The sequence below is a fragment of the Suillus subaureus genome (assembly GCF_016647635.1).
Source record: "Suillus subaureus strain MN1 chromosome Unknown BJ212scaffold_45, whole genome shotgun sequence".
NCBI classification, from domain to species: domain Eukaryota; kingdom Fungi; phylum Basidiomycota; class Agaricomycetes; order Boletales; family Suillaceae; genus Suillus; species Suillus subaureus.
In genome coordinates, this window is record NW_024538601.1 from 243,907 (window position 1) to 255,375 (window position 11,469).

Below are 11,469 nucleotides of genomic sequence, written 5' to 3' on the forward strand. Positions count from 1 at the left end.
CTATACGCCTGTATAGGATCTGGAGTTGAAGTTGTTATTGTTAACGTTGGCCTCTCCTTGACTCAGAGGTCTTGTTCCCATTTCTAACCGCGAACTCACGCTTTCGAGCACTTACACCCCTACCACAATGTCTAAATCTCGCTCTAAGAGCAAGAGCCCCCATGTGGACATTAAACCAAAGCTAGAGGAGGATATCAAGCTAGAAGAATCCCTTTTCCTCCAGTAGACACTAAGCCCTCCAAGTCGGAGCCATCACCGCCCCTCAAGCGAGAATCTTCTGAATCCGCAGCCAATGTCAAACCCAAACCAACAGGCCCACAGCTCATTGGCGACCTTCCGCGCGCGGAAGCCGCCGCTCACGCAACATTTGTGCAGATACCCGACAACCACTATCAGTATGGGACGCTTGGGCGCTCAAGAGAGGAGGGAGAGAGTATGACTTGTGACTGTCAATATGAGCATGGTTGGTCTGATACCCTCTTGAGTAGAGTAGTTGTAGACTCTAAGGTCTTGCTGCGCAGGTGTCGACGACCCATCGGATGCCTGTGGGCATGAGTCAGATTGTATCAATCGGCTCACACAGGTGGAGTGCCTCCCAGATGACTGTCGGTGTCGGGTCTACTGCCAGAACCAACGGTAAGACTATCGTCCCCTCACTCTTTTACTACCATTGCTTAACCTGCCGCATCCTCAATTGCACGTATTCAGGTTTCAGCGCAAGGAGTACGCCGATATTGAGATAGTACAGACGGAAAAGAAGGGTTTTGGTCTTCGAACTGGCACGGATCTTTCAAAGTGAGATATCTCGTTCTTTCTGAGGCATATAAGCCCTCACATCAGCTAGGGATACATTCATCTATGAGTATGTCGGCGATGTCGTCAGCCACCCTTCCTTCATGAAGCGTATGCGTCAATATGCGGAGGAAGGAGTCAAGCACTTCTACTTCATGATGTTGCAGAAAGATGAAGTATGTTGCCTCACCCTTTCGTGTCTCCACAGACCACTGATGGTTTTCCAGTACATCGATGCTACAAAGCGAGGTGGCATCGGCAGATTCGCAAATCATAGTTGCAACCCAAACTGCTACGTCGCGAAATGGACAGTGGGAAAGCACGTCCGCATGGGCATCTTTGCAAACAGGTACATACGCAAAGATGAGGAACTCACCTTCAATTACAATGTGGACCGTTACGGGTAAGCTCGGTTCTTTATTGTTTTTTCAGGTGAGCTCATACGTTCAAGGCATGAAGCACAACCGTGTTACTGCGGAGAAGCCAACTGTGTTGGCTTCCTGGGTGGCAAGACCCAGACTGATATCGCTGGGATGGATGACCTTTATCTCGACGGTGCGCCTGCCAGCGAATACCTTGTTTTTGATTGCCAATGCTTCTGCTCTCTTAGCATTGGGTATTACCGATGAAGTGGAGAAACTGGGCCTCAAGGGTAATAAGAGAAAGAAAGGCAGAAAGCTTGACGAGGACTACATGGTATGCCTTGCGAATGATCCCTCTCTTCTGTTACTCACCGTTTTTCAGCCAGAGCTCAAACCTCTCCTTGAGAAGGACATCCCAAAATTGGTTCAAGCGATCCGGCAAACGCAGAGTAAGAAAGTCCTCTTCAAACTTCTTACTCGAATCAAAGTATGCCTTCACGTCGATCTTGTTGGGAAGTCTAATGTATTGTCCTAAGATCACCGAGGACCAAGCGGCACTACGCCAGGTTATGCGGTTGCGAGGCTTCAGTTTAATGCACAATATTCTCGAAGATCACGCCAAAGACATCGATATTACAATTGCCGTGAGTCATTACTCTCAAGTAGGGGTGGTCACATAATAACGTAACCGTGACAGGCCTTGGAGGCCATGAGCCGTTGGCCGCTTATCCAGAGGAATAAGGTTGACGATTCGAAGATTACCATACCTGTTCAAATGTGTCTCGAGTCGGAAAACGAAACCATGAGATGCCTTGCCCAAAAGGTCGTTGATATCATTCATAAGCTCATCATAATTTTAACGCGATATTTACAGCTCTTGGACCACTGGGACACCCTCGAAATTGCATATCGCATTCCCAAGCGAGTTAAAGCTGTAAGTGATAATTCCGTTTCCAGCCAGTAAGAACACGGTATCATTAAAAGTATGCAGGATGGTGAGGAAGAGCAGCCTCCGCACCACATTGCCATGATCGAGTCACTAGAAGGGGAACTCCGCCCACTCAAGAAGCCGAAATGGGAAGATCAGTACGAACAGCACCATTTCCGCCCCGCCCCTAAACGCCCGCCCTCTACCTCTACCTCTACCATTATTGTTCAGCATCAGTGGCCATCCGTTTACCTTCCGCCAGTGGTTCATAGGCGATCGAAAGACGAAATTGCTGCTGTGATCGCTGCTGCAAAAGCAGCTGCTGAGGCGGAAGCCGCCAAGGCCCCCCCTCCGCCACCTCCAGAAGAGAAAAAGGTGAAGAAAGAAAGATCTCCGAAGAAGACTCAGACAGCAGAGGAAAAGGAGGCAAATAAGGAGAAGAGGCTATTGAAGCTCGTGGGCGCCGTCGTCGTCAAATGCATGTCCAAATATTCAAAACAGCTTGACCACGACCAGTTCAAGAAATATGCTAAGGAGGTGGGTGTCATCTCACTGCTCTACAAGGGGATCGTCCACTGATTTTATTCCCCAGCTTACGCACGTCATTGCCGAGAAGGAGAAAAAATCTTCCAGCTATAAAGATGGAAAACTGGACGCGCTATCTGACGAGAAGACAGCAAAAATCAAGAAGTTTGCGAAGGAATATATCACCAAGGTGCTCCGGAGGCACGATAAATCTAAGCGAAAAGCCTCATCGTCTACTGCACAAGCGGCCTCACTCACGATCGAGGAAAATGATCACGAAGAAGGAGGCGATGTACCTATGGTGATGTCCGTCGATGAAGCAATGGATCTCGGCAATGGGTCAGAAAGTGAAGCGGATGATGCGGACAGAGGCGATGTGGAGATGCAGGATTTGGAAGATACTCAACATTCTTCGGACGATTTCGATCCATCTCCGAAGGAAGGAGTCGCCGAACACCCTCCATATTCCCTCACCCCAATAACACCGCCGGACGCTACTATTGATCCTAGACTGCGGCATCGGCTTGAAGAGCCAGGAAGCCCTCCAAAATATTGTTGGGACCCAAGTACATAGCACTTACTCAATCGTTGTGTCCTATCTATCACGCTAAGTATTCGCCTCCTCACTCGCCTAGTTATTAGATTGCACCCAGTTTTTCATCGCTGGACAAATTGAACGCATATTCTACCGATCGTGCTTACCTTTGCACTCAGGCTTTAATAATCACTGCAATGCGCTACAATATACGTCAGTTGAGTACCACCCACACTATGCTAGCACAGGAGGACGATGATCAAGAATTAGTCCATATATACAAGCTGTTCACCGGTTCTGGTGGAAAATTTACAATTAAAGATATCATGCCTGCCATATGCAAGTTACTACTGGAATACAAGTTTCGAATCATCCCCTCAACCTTTGCTTGACCTCTACCACAGACAAGCGAGTTTCTGGTTTTATATTCATATGAAACAACGCTCTGTACGAACGCGCTCTTAGCCATAGCTCGTCTCCGCTCACAAACCTCACCATAGCAGTGCTAAACACTAGCATTTCCGGTTAATCGAGCACCGTCACTGTGCTCACAGCAAGAAGATCAGGCAAGCCAGTTAGAGATGAAGGAACAGTAAGGGGGACGAAGTTGACAGGCGAACCTCGAGGGATCTTATTTGGTGAGTCGAAAGGGACATGAGAGGATTTCTAGGAACAGTTATTTGTCGGACAGAGTGAACAGCCCTTCGACAGTGCCAAATGCAAGCAGGAAATTTGCGGAGGGCGCAAGGAAGGCTTGGATGAAAACCTGTGGGGAAATGTAGGATATAATCCGACTCAGGGTCCGGGGGCTGGAACCATCTGGACCAGACGAGAAAACGATAGGCTGAACGAAAGGATTTCCCGAGAGGAGGTTGACAACAAGGTTGACTTCCTGGCATCGCCACTGCAGAAATAGAAAAATTTCTGAAAGTGGTTCTCAATAAAGCCTTTCTTTTGTCATGTAATCTCCTCCGACTGCATGTTCTTGCTTGATTGCCGAATGGACGGATACGGATCTGGTTTTGCAAAAACGTTGAGCCTTTTCCTGTGATGCAGGATGAGTGCCTAATAGAGCATCCGAGAAAGCGTGCTGAAGAGACCCAGGAAGTTTGCCATGAGGAACAAGATTAGGTTGTACGTTGTCAGTGGCGAGGAGGTGACAGTACGAAGGGGAGCAGTCCAACTCCGTGAGTCTTCTACTTGTGCGTGACGATTGAGTCAGTGTTGTCGGGGTCTGGAATATATATAACTTGAAGTAGATCGGAACATCCGGACGTGGGGTGTCAGATAAAGGTGATGAAGGTGCTTTGACAGCAACTGTGTAAAATCCGGTACGGTCGTTGAAATGATGAAATTTCGGGGAGAAGTTCATTAATGATCGTAGCCGAATTGAAGCGGGTGAGAGAAAGAAGGGCTATTGAAATAAGACCTTGCCCTCATGTTCGATTGTTGTCCTCGCAATTACCCACCTCCAGCACGTATAAGTAGCCCTCGCCAAACCTGTTATGAGCCTAAAATAAGCTAGTATATACTTTTAGTTTAATCACATACTTCTAGAACAACGAACTTCGGAACACTGGAGGTGTTATAGCTGTAGTAAACGGTCGAAGGGTTCAAGCCTTCAAAGCCAAAGATGTTGGGCATTGTCATTATCCAGACGTGAGTCACGGAGCACACTGGCATCGAACCTGCGTTCCGAAAGAGCATATTCTAGTTTCGCTCTTATCGAAATAGCCTTATATTTGTCGCCAAGATACTGTTTGGCATAGAGGCCGACAACATCATCGCGCTAGACATTTCCATATCGAAATAGCCATCCACCGAGTAAATCGAGGCCATTAGACCCGAGGTCGGTGAGTGAGACGAAGATGAATATGTAAACGAGTGGGCAGATGGAGCTGGGAGGAAACGAGTATGCGTGACCTAATTTCGAAGAATGTGTCCTTTGGAGATTCTGATTCCTCACGGAGAGTCATTCTGACATAAAATGCGATAAATAAAGCATAACCATAAGAATAGAACGAGCCAGTCATTGTCATGGTGGTTTAAAGTTGCGAGCTTTGGTGAGAAAATTGAGAATAGGAGACACAGGCAATCGCGTATCACGTGATTAACTTTTGCCTATCACATGACTTCAGTTTCTAGAGTCTGACCAAAGTCTTGACACGCTAAGCTTCATCTTCTACTTCTTCGTAAGGTCTAGATGCTGCCTGTGACTGTGGAGGAGAGCAAGGCTCAACGTCTTCAGAGACAGCAAGCACGATTCAGAGATCGTGGAGGGTCAGTACCCCATACCTACTATCTACATGTATTGAACTCACCCCAATCGCCCTCTGTAGTGCATTTGTTCCCTCGGAAAAGAATGCCCTTAAGGATATTCTGTTGGCCCGCACCGTTTCTGGAGAGTCCCCTTCAAAAGTGGCCACGAAGTCACCCTATCGCCACCGAAGCCATAGCACATCCCCATCAAAGGCCAAACGCAACAAGACGACTAGTAAAGCCCAAGAGAGTCATATCAAGGACAGGGTTTCACGCTTGAAAACTAACACCGAGGAGCCAGCGGGCTTGGTTAGTGGAAACGCTGTGGCAGGTGCGTTTCACTACTTCACGTGCAACGTCATCAGTCGATCATCGTGCAGGTCCCTCTATCGAGTCTGGAAGCAAAATATCGAAGGCGCAGACAAAGAAAAAAGCAGGTCATACTACTCGCAAGGGTAAAGGAAAGGCCAAAGCTACTGACGGTTAGCTTCTTTCCTATTCTGCTGGGATCACTTCCTATACTAGTTTTCAGGTAACGATGTCTCAGAAGCAGAAACAACCAAAGTCAAACCTGCTCCAAAACGCCGAGGACGGCCGCCGAAGACCAAACCTCAAGCTGGTGATCTTGGCACGTTCATCCTCACCATCTTTTTGCATACGTAGATGTAGATGATCATTCACACAGATATTGACGCTAATCTTGAACCATTAAACCGAAAGACGCGGACGTCAAAGGCAAAACCACCTGACATATCTAAAGTCAAAGCCAAATTAGCGGAGGCGCCTCGATCAGACGACGAAGGCACTTTGGTAGAAGCTCCCCGACCAAAAACACATTCTAAACGCAAGCCCGTTATCGTCACAATCGAATCCGATGATGAGGATGCGCATATGCCTGACAATAAACCTGCAACCGCTGAGCCTTCCGTGATTCCGAAGTCTGCTCACAAACAGCCCTCCGCCAAAGAGGCTCCACTTAATCGAGCACAAGCCAAACGACGCACAGAGAATCGCAAGGAGCACTCGGATGAAGGTGATGCCTTTATACACATATAAATCGCTGCGAACATCATCTCAATACGTTTCATTCAACAACAGAGCCGACAGATTCTTCTCAGACGCGGAAACATTCCAAGTGGACAGAAGTCAATGAGGAGTCTCCACACACAGTGAAAACAAAAACTTATGGATCTCTGATCGTTGATATCCCCATGAAGAAGTCTGCCACTAACCCCAAACGCAGCGCGCCTGATGACGATGTTAGCAGAGATGTGAAACAACCTCTCAAGAAGCCCAAAGTGTCCAAATCCCAAGGCGCTAAATCTTCGCCTTTATCCAACTCCGTTGCGGTGTCGAAACCTGATGCGGAAGACTCTGCTGTCAGGAAACCTCATTCAGCTATGAAACAAAATACAAAGAGGAAGAAGGAACGCCCACCGGAATCGGATGACGAAGATCACATGCCTAAGAAACCTGTTTCAAAGAAGGCAAGATTTGATGAAGAACCGAAGCCACGGTACGTCCTATAACAAAAACTGGCTGAGCGCTCCCACAATCTGCGGCTTCAGCGTGCATATTTCCTCCGTGAAACAAAAAGAGAACGCCATTCCATCGAGAAAGCCGAGGACGGAAAAGGTTGGTTCTATATAGCTATTAGTGTCCTGATATCTTCTCACAAACCGATTTATAGCCCAACTCCAAGTCCAAATCCAGAGGTCCACCCAAGGATGTCTTAGACCGCATTAAGGCAAGCGCCACATTGCATCGAATCGACGATAGCGAGCCGGATCCGCTTGACTGCCTGTCATGACCACATTGAATATTGTTCGCTCGGGAAGAAATTTGCATTATGTACCAATCATATACGTACACTAACACACTAGCCAAACTATCTTCAGCGATGTTGTCAATAATATTCGCTTTGTCACATTTCTCACTGATACACTGGACACCCGCTATTCGGTACACCTGGTAGAATGTCTAGGCACCGGACTGCAGGTCACACTTCAAAACCAGGGGGTGGGCTGAAATAGTCGAATGTTATCTGAGGAACCTGAAAATTTCAGGCAGCAAAACGGCCGCGCAAGCGGTACATTATCCACCCACCACGTACGTATAAATCTACATAATCAATGCCTCGAAAGGAGATGGCGGTACCAGAAGAAAGCAAAGTGATCATTCTCTTCTATGTTCTATACAACGCCAGATGCAGCAGGAAGAACAGCATCCTCGTCACGACCTATCATGGTACATCGAATGAGCGCGATCGAATAAAAGGGAACAAAGTGAAATTCACCCTCATAGAACTTCTGCAGGAATGTTCGGTGTGGCCGTTGGTTATTTTGGAGCATAATCCCATATATATGGTCTGGTTGCTTCCAGCAGTTTAACGTCTCCTGCAATTCCTGCTGACCCTTGAGCAGTAACACCTCGATGGCGCGCTGGTCTGTTACGTGGCGGTTCTGTTCAAACTTTTGGCGAATTGAATGGCGCAGGTGTGCTGGAGTGACGTTCAATGCATAGATTGTACAAATCTCGGGAGCCTTGTCAAAAGATCGTTCGGTTAATGTCGGGTAGGAAGCTAGCTCAATCGGTAGTGCACGTACAGCACGGACCCATGCCCTGTATAGGTCAATAGCTCGAAGGCGCACTTCTGCGCGGCTGCTTGATATGCGCGTCATCTGCGCGAGTCGGGAGGGTATTGTGGTCATGGTCAGCCTGGACTTGTAACTGTAATGGTAGCGTCGTGTTGAACGGAGTGGAGTTGCTGACATAAGCTTTGCTTAAGTCCATTTGGCTAGTTTTTATCTTATCCGTCTGATAGCTCTGAATCTCTTGACTCTTCGCAGCATCACATCAAGAAAATAAGATGGTCAGAGGCTCAGGTAAAAGTCAATTCTGACTAGATCGGAGATGTATCTTGAATACTTATCGAACAGGCAAGTTTAAGACCAAGCGCGGCGGAGGGAGGAATTTCAGGTGCAATTCGCCCACCGTTGTGATCCCATCGTCCACGCTGAATAGCGTTGTTTAACTTAGCAAACACCTCGAAATTGACGAGAACGGAACTGCTGTTTCACTTGATAAACGATGGTGAGGTTTCCAAGAGATAATTATGGCATTTGGCTCAATAGTTTGTCCTGATCAGGGCTCCTCGTAATCAAGAGGATGAGGCCGATTCAGACGAAGAGAACAAATTGGAGGAAGAAGAGGAAGAGGAGGAGGAAGATGAGGATGAGGAGGATGAAGAAGGGGCCAGCGGCAGTGCCGCACAGCCTGAGCTAAGTCGCGCTGAGCGAAAGGCGCTCAAGAAGAAACAAGCCGACCAAAAACAACCAGGGGAGGGAGACAGTGACACAGATGCAGATCTAATAAACCCCAACCACGTCGAGAAGAAGATGAATATATCTGATCTTGGCGCGCCTCGAGAGCTAACCCGTAGAGAAAGGTGGGTGTTTACGCCTCAAGAATAATGTCGTTGATCGTCTATTTCTCAGGGAGGCGAAGGAGAAACAAGAAGCCAAGGATCGCTACTGGAAGGTCGGTTTGAGTTGCTGGAGTAACATGTCATGTTTCGTCTTCATTCAGCTCACCCCTTTGACTGTAGCTACATCTTGCTGGAAAGACCGATGAAGCAAAGTCTGATCTCGCCCGCCTTAGAAAGATCAAAGAGGAACGAGAGGCTGCTCAAGCCAAGAGGAAGGCTGAAGCTGAAGGTTCGATGCAATGTCCACACAAATCATTCACAACGATCTCACTATCCCGCAGCAAAGGCCGCAGAGATAGAGGCCAAGCGCAAGGCAGCCGAGAAGAAACGCACTTGATTCTCATATTTCAATGGTCATCAAGACTCTGTAATACATAGTCTCTGTGTTGCTTGCATTGCACTCTGTAATTCTTTAATTCTCCTATAAAGCTAGAAAAATTGGGGTGATGCGCATTGCGGAAGTCATGTGTGCGACGTTTCCGTTCCATCGATTGCCCATCCAGCTAGCATGGTTGTAAGGCCGCAAGGAATGTAGAAGATGCAAGATAAGATCGCAAGGGAAGTGACCAAGCGACTGCGGGCAGGCATTGGGTGCACATCTGGGAAATTTAGGGCACCACGATGGTGATGGGCACCGTGATGGTGAGGGTTTTCCTCCATGGCCGCAAATAATATGTCAAGCATCTTGTGGACATCCTCTAATAGCAAGCGTTATGGCGTTAGATCCCCGTAACATTCGAGAAAATGCGTAGGTTACCTTCCCGTGGGTCTGAGTCATGATACTGTAGTTTTATGCTCCTCGAGAAATACCCACTTCTGGCAAATTTAAAATCTGCGTGCTCTCGCACACGAGCCCGTACAGTTCCTTCAAAAATATGAGCTTGTGTGAGGTGTCCTGTCGTGCGATGCAACATACCGTCCTCAGATAGTGCAAAGAGAGCTGCCGCACCGCCAACAACACGGTAAGACCGATCATGCACCAACAATTTCAGTATTCGCGGGAGTCCTTCCAAGATGACCGATTGAAACTCATGTGTGACAAAAGTTCTTTCAGATGAATGCCGGATCCCAAAAAGAGTGTGAAGTGCTATTGCAGCATTCATTTGAGAATCCCACTTCTGGTTGTCCAAGGCGACCACTATGGCGCGGAATATGGCGATCTTAGATTCTTTAATCAACTCTTTCCCATCGGCTTTTGATTTTTCTTAGCATAAATCATTATGCATAGAAATGCGTGCTCACGATAGTTGGATATGATGTCCAGGAAATCAAATGCTGCATGATTCAGTGTTGCTTCACCCTTTTTGAACATGGTACAAAGGGCCGCTGTTGTGTGGGCTTTAAGAACAGCTGCCCTCAGGTCATCTGTATATAGGAGTGTTGAGATCTCGAGACGGGAAACGCAGCAGCGCACAAGCTTACCGTTGCGCATGAGGCGTCCGAGCACCTCTTTACCGGGTTCATTCTCGACCGTCACGATAAACGATCCTTGTTTGAAAGCGCTGATGATGTAGTCAGGCGCGGATAGCTCAAACATAGCCTTTCTGATGTTTTCTGAATTGCACTGAGGAATATTCAATCATGACATTAGGTGAAAAACTGACCGTGGTCCAGGATACGAGAGAATGCGTAAGCCGCAAACAAACACTTCTTCTTGTGCTTTAAATGATTGACCAAAGTCTCAACGACACCTTCCTTGATTGCCGTCAATTGTATATATGCTGAAACAAGCTTAGCAGTAGAAGAGATGTTATCGTATAAGAAACTCACGATACGGGAGAAGCGACAACATCGCGAGAATAGCTCCGCTACTTGTTTCGTGCTTGCGATTTTTCATCAACGACGCCAGGTTCTTAATGTGTCCATTATGAATCAAGTCTCCCTGAACGTCAGCTGGAAATCCACTTGTCAGGCGCTACATATGAGTGCAAGTGCATATGTCGTACTATGGTTCGCAAGTTGGCCCAGGATTTGGATGGCAGGATCCTCAATATCGGTTAAGCGATGTTCCAACATGTTGACCAGAAGCGCGAGAAAATCACTTTCTGGTTGTAGTAATTGCTTACGGAATTTATCTGAATCTTGCTATCAGCACATCAATTAAGTGACGATGGCACAGGAAACTTACCGTGTCTTGCATATGCACATATAACATTACCCACCGGCGGTGAGATGTAAAAGTCGTGTTGCTTCAAATGTTTGATAAGCGTAGGAATTAGTTCTAGGACCTTAGCTTGGGCTGTTTCTGAAACGGGTTGTCAGGCATACGCCTGCGTTCAAAGAACAACCGGAAATACCGTCATGGACAAGGGCAGCAAGTATGCGTAAGGCTGCTACCAAAATTTCTTCGTCTGCGGTAGGTCATGTCAGCTTGAACGTATAAAAGCACGTTCAGATCGAAAACTCACGTTCGCTGCCGAGAAGATCGATGATGCCCTTTGCGGCCTTTTCTGTCACAGCCGGTTGATAGACGTCTGAAGATATCCCAGTCACAAAATGAATATCGTTCCGGTGGGCTTGAATTACGAACTATTGCGAGCAAGTAACGACAAAGTCTGTGATGCATGAATTTGCACCATCA

General features: G+C 47.3%; 5 protein-coding genes across 5 annotated transcripts; 3 read left to right on the forward strand and 2 right to left on the reverse strand.

Annotated features, from left to right (window-relative positions):
- Window positions 1–127: 127 nt before the first annotated feature.
- BJ212DRAFT_1485815 (uncharacterized protein) lies at window positions 128–3,181 on the forward strand (the record flags this gene model as incomplete). Its single annotated transcript, XM_041341032.1, has 14 exons — window positions 128–163; window positions 244–463; window positions 522–636; window positions 709–795; window positions 845–968; window positions 1,020–1,195; window positions 1,244–1,347; window positions 1,403–1,488; window positions 1,537–1,641; window positions 1,691–1,798; window positions 1,852–1,977; window positions 2,029–2,088; window positions 2,146–2,619; window positions 2,675–3,181. 14 exons carry the CDS (start codon window positions 128–130, stop codon window positions 3,179–3,181), a joined length of 2,328 nt encoding a protein of 775 aa, XP_041187893.1.
- A 2,127-nt stretch (window positions 3,182–5,308) lies between these two features.
- BJ212DRAFT_1388268 (uncharacterized protein) lies at window positions 5,309–7,302 on the forward strand. Its single transcript, XM_041336918.1, has 7 exons — window positions 5,309–5,422; window positions 5,482–5,732; window positions 5,782–5,883; window positions 5,934–6,029; window positions 6,087–6,434; window positions 6,500–7,036; window positions 7,092–7,302. Exons 1-6 carry the CDS (start codon window positions 5,346–5,348, stop codon window positions 6,928–6,930), a joined length of 1,305 nt encoding a protein of 434 aa, XP_041187894.1. The 5' UTR covers window positions 5,309–5,345; the 3' UTR covers window positions 6,931–7,036; window positions 7,092–7,302.
- A 291-nt stretch (window positions 7,303–7,593) lies between these two features.
- BJ212DRAFT_1485817 (NdufA6 NADH-ubiquinone oxidoreductase 14.8 kDa subunit) lies at window positions 7,594–8,112 on the reverse strand (the record flags this gene model as incomplete). Its single annotated transcript, XM_041341033.1, has 2 exons — window positions 7,594–7,640; window positions 7,698–8,112. 2 exons carry the CDS (start codon window positions 8,110–8,112, stop codon window positions 7,594–7,596), a joined length of 462 nt encoding a protein of 153 aa, XP_041187895.1.
- Window positions 8,113–8,270: 158 nt separating this feature from the next.
- BJ212DRAFT_1449400 (casein kinase substrate phosphoprotein PP28-domain-containing protein) lies at window positions 8,271–9,225 on the forward strand (the record flags this gene model as incomplete). Its single annotated transcript, XM_041338688.1, has 7 exons — window positions 8,271–8,286; window positions 8,341–8,380; window positions 8,441–8,494; window positions 8,550–8,849; window positions 8,899–8,941; window positions 9,009–9,117; window positions 9,170–9,225. 7 exons carry the CDS (start codon window positions 8,271–8,273, stop codon window positions 9,223–9,225), a joined length of 618 nt encoding a protein of 205 aa, XP_041187896.1.
- Window positions 9,226–9,287: 62 nt separating this feature from the next.
- Window positions 9,288–11,129, reverse strand: BJ212DRAFT_768474 (uncharacterized protein). The gene is made up of 9 exons (XM_041344032.1): window positions 11,017–11,129; window positions 10,835–10,963; window positions 10,659–10,781; window positions 10,493–10,609; window positions 10,311–10,442; window positions 10,131–10,253; window positions 9,805–10,080; window positions 9,646–9,753; window positions 9,288–9,586 (listed from the first exon to the last, which is right to left on the reverse strand). Exons 2-9 carry the CDS (start codon window positions 10,902–10,904, stop codon window positions 9,351–9,353), a joined length of 1,185 nt encoding a protein of 394 aa, XP_041187897.1. The 5' UTR covers window positions 10,905–10,963; window positions 11,017–11,129; the 3' UTR covers window positions 9,288–9,350.
- Window positions 11,130–11,469: the final 340 nt, after the last annotated feature.

Coding starts and splice junctions, on each gene's coding strand:
- BJ212DRAFT_768474 (XM_041344032.1), bottom strand. CDS start 10,904: ATGTTGGAACATCGCTTAACCGATATTGAGGATCCTGCCATCCAAATC. Junction 10,782..10,834: donor GGGCCAACTTGCGAACCATA/GTACGACATATG, acceptor GTGGATTTCCAG/CTGACGTTCAGGGAGACTTG. Junction 9,754..9,804: donor CTTTGCACTATCTGAGGACG/GTATGTTGCATC, acceptor ATATTTTTGAAG/GAACTGTACGGGCTCGTGTG.
- BJ212DRAFT_1388268 (XM_041336918.1), top strand. CDS start 5,346: ATGCTGCCTGTGACTGTGGAGGAGAGCAAGGCTCAACGTCTTCAGAGA. Junction 5,884..5,933: donor AAAGGCCAAAGCTACTGACG/GTTAGCTTCTTT, acceptor ACTAGTTTTCAG/GTAACGATGTCTCAGAAGCA. Junction 6,030..6,086: donor ACCTCAAGCTGGTGATCTTG/GCACGTTCATCC, acceptor TCATTCACACAG/ATATTGACGCTAATCTTGAA.